This window comes from Leptopilina heterotoma, unplaced genomic scaffold (genome assembly GCF_015476425.1).
Source record: "Leptopilina heterotoma isolate Lh14 unplaced genomic scaffold, ASM1547642v1 Lhet_55, whole genome shotgun sequence".
Taxonomy (NCBI): domain Eukaryota; kingdom Metazoa; phylum Arthropoda; class Insecta; order Hymenoptera; family Figitidae; genus Leptopilina; species Leptopilina heterotoma.
In genome coordinates, this window is record NW_025111119.1 from 1,357,898 (window position 1) to 1,364,870 (window position 6,973).

Sequence of the window (6,973 nt, forward strand, 5' to 3'; positions counted from 1 at the left end):
CAATTCTTCATAAAAATTCAATTTTTAAGAAATATTCATATATGTATTATTTAATAAATTATTTTATTTGTATTTTAATAATTGAATTCTCAAAAAATTTTCTAATAAAAATGGATTAAATAATGAATTTTACTTAAAATTTTAAATTACATAATTTGCGAATATTAAAAGCGAAATTCATCTAAATATTGTAATATAGAACATTTTTTTGAGTATCCAATAATTTTTAGAGTAAATCAGAATATTCTTTTGGGTTAGGGAAAAAGTTAAAATTTTGTCCGGAAATCAGGGAAAATCAAAATTAAATTTTTGTGGCAATCCTGAATAACAAAAATGTACTGAAACATGTAATGAATGTCAAATTTGGTTCACTACTTTAGCGGAAAAACGTCTCATTAAAAAATGACAGTTTTTTAAATATCACCCATATGTATATAGGTTATAAATTTTTTTAAATTATTCATTATCTAGTATGAAGATCTTTTATAATAGCTTCCGTGATTGATAAATCACTTCTAATAAATCCGTTGACTCTGTTTCGTCCTTTTCCCAAAGTATTCAAGTTCCTCAATTCTGAAAATAATTTTTAAAAAAGTATTAATAAAATTAACAATAATAAAAAAAGTATTTTTTAAAATATATTACTTTGACCTTTACCATCTGTAGTTAAATTTGCAGTTACTTCTATTTATTTCTATATTTTACTCCTAAAAATCTCTTGTTTTTTTCCAGCAAAAATTAAGATGACGACTTTTTCTTTCTGCTCTGGATTATAACAATGATTGAAAATAATTGTGTATAGAATTTTGTTCATCGGGAAAAAGACTTTGAAGAAAGGTTCTTGAGGACCTGATGAGTGCCTCTCGTCCAATTACGGCGTGATTGTCCGGCCTCAGATGCTCCCTTGAGGGGTAAAGATTAACCACGAGAATCGGCTAAAGGCACGCTCACAACCACAAAGGTAAACTCGACCGTTAATAGTTTAGAGAGAGAGAGAGAAAGAGGTGGGGGTAGACCACCAACATTACACTATATGATGCCTAACAGCGGAATTATTTACAATGAATTATTGAATGTATTCGCCAGTTAATTAGCTAAGTAGCTCAAGAGATTATACATATAACGGTGTGACCACTCCGCAGGGCTTTATACCGAACACATTCGATTCCAATCCCCCCTTCTAATGCATTGTTTATCGTTGTAAATGTTAATCCTCCCACAATACGATGAAATAATTTCGAAAAACCGCAGAAATATTAATGCCTGTTTTTTTTGCAAGGTTTATCGCAATTTTTTTTGCCTCGAGTTTTATAATTAAAATTAACGATAAAACAATGCGTTCTACTTTTTAAATCCAGAAAAAATTTATTTTAGTTCAGTAAAATAATTTTTAAAAAAATTTACAAGGTAGAATATACGTGATTTTTTTTAGACTTGATGTGACTTGATAAATAATGTGAATGTTCGAACAAAAGGGATACGATATGCATATATTGACTTTTGAGTCTCTCAACTTTGCTGTATGACATATAAGAAGAGAACCATTAGAATCGAAAGGTTTTTTTTTTATAAAAAATTCATGTATAACAGAGAATGGAAAGTAAATTTCATCGCTGTATGATTACTTGCATATGGTATGTATAAGTGCTTATAATTATATATATAAATCACCTAAGGTGGTATATATGTATATATATAAACGTTTTTTTAACACTATTACACATATACGAATAGACCCGATGTCCTGTGGAAAACGTTTTATTAATTTTTCATAAGAATAGAAAAGACTTTCACTGTACTTTAATGTCCACTACGTCGCATTATCCTATCTTACCCTCGATTCTTCCCCTTTCTCTTCATTCTTTGCTTTGCTTCACGAAAGGGTACTTACTTTTTAAAATCATCTTTAATAAAAATTAAAGAATTTTTAAAAAATTTTTTAATTAATTAATATAATTAAAAAATATTAATATATTTTAATTAATATAATAAGAAGAAATTTTTAATTAAAATATTTCATTAAAAGGGCAAAAAATATATTTTTCAAAATAGTAACATATTTTTCCATAGGAATTAAGATTTTCAAAAATTTCAAATTTAAGGGGTTACATTCAGTTATAGACAGCCGAAAAAAGTCGATATTTTAAGAATTTTTTCTGAGAAAACTATTGAGTATTTCAATTTAAAATTTAATGTTGATTCATGAAATTATTTATATAATAATTTAATAATTCAAATTAATAATTTAATCATTTAAATAATTTATTGAATAATAAATTATTCATTAAATTATTTGTTTTCGTCTTTAAGAAACATTAAAATGTTCCTTACAATTGAATTCTCACAAAGAATTTTTTATCAATGAATATTTAAATAATTGAATTCTTTTGACGAATATTAATAAAATTTAAAAAAATAATTACTTACATTTTTCGAGGAATTTGATTAAAATTTTATAGAAAACAATTGAATTTCTGCACGATAGGTTTTATTTTTTATTTATGAAAATAATTAAATTCCTGAAAACAATTTTATTATTTATGAAAATCAATAAATCCCTGCAAAAGAAATAATTTTAAATTTAATAAATAATTCATAAATTATTTATCAAATAAAATTAAGGTCCTGAAAACACTCTACGTTATAAATTATTTATGAAAGTAATTGAATTATTGCGACGTTTATAAAAAATTTGTAAATAATTGAATTCCTGTGAGTTCTATTATTTATGAAAATAATTAAATGTTTGAGTGGAATTTCGTTAAAATTTTTTTTAATAATTAAATTCTTTTGGAAAAATTTACCAAAATATGTATATATATTGAGAATTATAATTGAATTGTGAAAAATTTTTGAGAATAATTGATATTTTGCCAAAAACTTTATTAAAATTTTTGAAAATAATTGAATTTTGGAGAAGAATTTTATTATTTATAAAATTTATTAAAATTTCTACTTACAAGAATTTTATTAAAATTTATTAAAATTTCTACTTACAAGAATTTTATTAAAATTTTTTAAAATATAATTGAATCCATAACAAATTTATAAAAAATTTTGTAGATATTTGAGTTTCGGAGAAGAATTTTATTATTTATAAATAGGTAATTGAAATTTTGCCGAGAATTTTATTAAAATTTTTGATAATAATTGACTTTCGGAGAAGATCGTTTGTAACTTCTTCAAAATTCAATTTTTTTTAGGGTTTTTAACTAAAATTCTTCTATAAATCCATTATTTTGAACTAATTTCAAATTTTTTAAGGCAAACCAAAAAAGTCATACCAAAATCTATAGAATTTTCTTATGAATTCTAAAAGTTTAATTTTTTCCATTATATTTTTAATAAAAAACCCTTGATTTTCCCTGACCTGTGGCAACAATCTAAAATTGATCTAAATTTTTAATATCAATTTAATCCACTTTAGTATCAACTTATTATACTTTCAAGAAAACTGTGATGAATATTAATATAAAATTATTTTTATATAATTATAACGTTTGTCAGTAGTTACTTTTTGTTGCAATTAGCAAAATGTCCTAATGACTATAGCATGCAAGCTTGCAGTAATTTTTAGGGAAAGTTTGCTGCTGGCGTTTGCAAACTTGCAGTGTTGGGCCTAACATAAAAGTGTCAAACGCCAATATGTACTGTTGCTACTTGAAATTTAAATTTCAATGCTTGCAAAAAAACGGATCCCAGGGAGTGAAGAAATTCTGCTCAATTTTCTCGTATAAATAGTGGTAGCAAAAGGTGAAAGGCTGCTGCAGCAAGCAAACCCCTTCAAGCAGCGGGTATAGGATGCGTGATGCGTATACAATAGTTGACGGCCACCAGCAAAATTGTCCGGGTGCGCGTCGAGGGGGCCGGGTATGCACTGTGTGGGTTGTAGACACGCGCCACACTTTCATCGTGGAAGGAGTCAGGCCAATGAAATACAGTTAGGGATCCAATGGAGGCGGAGTTAAAATTTCCTCTACAGGAGCCTCGATATTTCTTGCGGGGGTCTTTATTCAAACGGCGTCTAGCCACCGCCGCATAAAGAACGGCTTTTGATGAACATCATCATCATCAGTTACCGTCACACCTGATATGGCTACTTAAGATTTTCCTGTCTCGATTTACAAAAAGATTTACAAAAATATTTGCAAAAATATTTTACCAGAAGAAGAGAAGATGTTGCACAGTACATTGCCAAGGGCATTCCTAGCACCGGGACTCAATTATTTCGCCGGCTACTATGGTGATCAGCTACATCATCCCTATGGACCAACGTCCTACATGAGCATTGGTGCCGAGGAATACACCCGAATTGCCACCGATCAACACGTCCTCCCTTGGGAGAATTCTCGATCATCAACACCATGTCCCTTGGATCTTTCTCTAAAACCAATTCCGAAAATCGAGGAATGCATCGAGGTGGACGATGAGGAGGATCGTCTGCAAAGACATCAAAGGGGCAGGTATCCAATTCTGGTGGATGACGATGAGGAACTTGTGGTCGACGATACCTACGATCAGAAGAAGGATCTGTCATCGCCAACACCTATCAGAACCCCCATGGTCCTAATGGATCAAAAGTATCATCAAAAAATTCTCACACCTCTTCAGACATATCAACAGCAATTGCTCCTAACACCCCAACATCACCCCAGTACTCCCAATACTCCGATTCATTCACCAATGACACCGCCAAGCACACCATCGCCTCCCCAGTGTCCCAGAAGACGACATCGCGACACCGACGAAGACGACCCAACAACTCCCCGTTCATCAAACAATCCCGACAAACATGTCTCACTACCAAGAAAGAAGAAACACGCCCGTCGTTTGAAATTCGACGAAGACACAAGCAGTCCCGTCTCGGGAACAGTGATCCTAGGTCCCGACGAGGCTGTCGTCACCGGTGACATCGATCCGGCTTTCAACATCGTCGAAGTCACCGACGAGGCACGTGCTGAATTGGCAAAAATCGAAAATCGCCTCGGACCATATCAGTGTAAACTATGCAGACAATTGCATGACGATGCATTTCAATTGGCGCAGCATCGTTGCTCGAGAATTGCACACGTTGAATACCGTTGTCCAGAGTGTGATAAACGTTTCTCATGTCCTGCTAATTTGGCATCACATCGTCGTTGGCATAAACCACGAGCATCAAACGGCACATCTTCTACTTCTGCAACTGCTGCTACTGCTACTGATGGAACATCATCAGTTTCATCGGGTGTTGAAGTCACATGCACGAGATGCGATGCTAAATTCACAAGACAAGCGGCATTAAGAAAACATTTAGCCACCCAGCATCCTGAATTGGTCCAAAATAGTAACGGTCAGAGTAACAATAATAACAACAACAACAGTAATATGACAAATAACAATAATAATGAGAATGGATTGGAAATGAAGAACATCGGTACGGTGCAAATTGGAAGTAGTCCAATTAACATCGAAATGCCCTGACATCATCATCATCATCGTTTTCCAGCGAGACCCCTGCCTAGAAGACCTGGACTCTATTGGAGATTTGGCATGGATCTTCTGTGAAAATTTGCTAACAATTGTGAGTAGACTTGTGATCTTTGTTCATATATTATATATGTAAATCTTTTTATTCTTTATCATTAATCAGCCAAATTGTTTAAGCAAATTGTTTTCCCTATATAAAGGGAAATGTTTCTTTTCCTTCAAAATTTCGTCTGCTTTTCTACAATCTCTTTCTTATTTTAGAGGAGCCTTTTGGAAACTAATTTTTCATTAACCTCATTCATTCTTGGCTAAACAAAATCTTGGTCAACTAAATTTTTGATTATCTAAATTCTTGATTAAACAAATTTTTGATTAAACAAATTTTTAAATAACCAAATTTTAGAATTACCAAATTTTTTATTTACCAAACTTTTGATTCAACACATTTTCAATGAACCAAATGTTTGGTTAGCAAAAGTTTTTCAAAACAAATTTTCCATTAAGTAAATTTTTAATTAACCAAAAATATGTTTATTAGCAAAATTTTTGAAAATCAAATTTTCAATTAACTATAAATTTTCTCGTTATTACATTTTTGCTATCCATAACGTTTTGATGAACGAAATGTTTGGTTAGGAAAAATGTTTGCAAACCAAATTTTTGATTATAACTAAATTCTCTCTTAATTAAAATTTTGTTTATCCAAAGTTTGTATTAACCAAATTTTTGGTTAACAAAATTTTTGGAAGCCAAGTTTTACATTTTCTCTTAATAAATTTTTTAAATTAACCAAATATAAGCAAAATTTGTTTGGTTAGCAAAATTTTTGCAAAAGAAATTTTCGATTAAATATAACTTTTTTCTTTATCAAAATTTTTGATTAACAAAATGTGTGGTTAGCAAAATTTTTGCAAACCAAATTTTGCTAACCACACATTTTGTTAATCAAAATTTTTGCAAAGTAAATTTTCGAATAACTATAACTTTTCTCTTTATCAAAATTTTTGATTAACAAAATGTGTGGTTAGCAAAATTTTTGCAAACCAAATTTTTGATTTACAAACATTATTTAAAGGAATATTTTTTTATTTAATAATAATAATAATAATAATAATAAATTAACAAAAAAATTGTTAATCAATAATTCTTTTGTTCTTCGTGAAGTATAAATGAATTCAAAAATTAATAATTGATCTAAAAAATGTAGGATTTTCTGACAATTTTTTAATTAATGGAAACAAAAAATTTATGAAAATTTTTTACCAAAATTCATTATAACACTCATGGTTATATATATATATATATATATATATATATATATATATATATATATATATATTATATATATATAGGTAGTCAACTTGTTGCATTCCGTTACTGACTGTACATATTGAACATATAACATCAATTCTACTCTTTTTTCAATTAAATTTTGTTTCCTTGGAAAAGAAAAAATTAGTTTTAAAAAATGGTAACTTTCTTCAAAAATTTTAAGAGACAAAAT

The 6,973-nt window shown here is 29.3% G+C and overlaps 1 protein-coding gene across 1 annotated transcript; it reads left to right on the forward strand.

Moving 5' to 3' along the window:
- The first annotated feature begins 4,005 nt into the window (after positions 1-4,005).
- LOC122508598 (insulinoma-associated protein 1a-like) lies at positions 4,006-5,793 on the forward strand. The gene has a single exon (XM_043622048.1). It carries the CDS (start codon positions 4,177-4,179, stop codon positions 5,461-5,463), a length of 1,287 nt encoding a protein of 428 aa, XP_043477983.1. The 5' UTR covers positions 4,006-4,176; the 3' UTR covers positions 5,464-5,793.
- Positions 5,794-6,973: the final 1,180 nt, after the last annotated feature.

Excerpts from the sequence above, each read along its gene's own strand:
- LOC122508598 (XM_043622048.1), top strand. The coding sequence starts at position 4,177 with ATGTTGCACAGTACATTGCCAAGGGCATTCCTAGCACCGGGACTCAAT.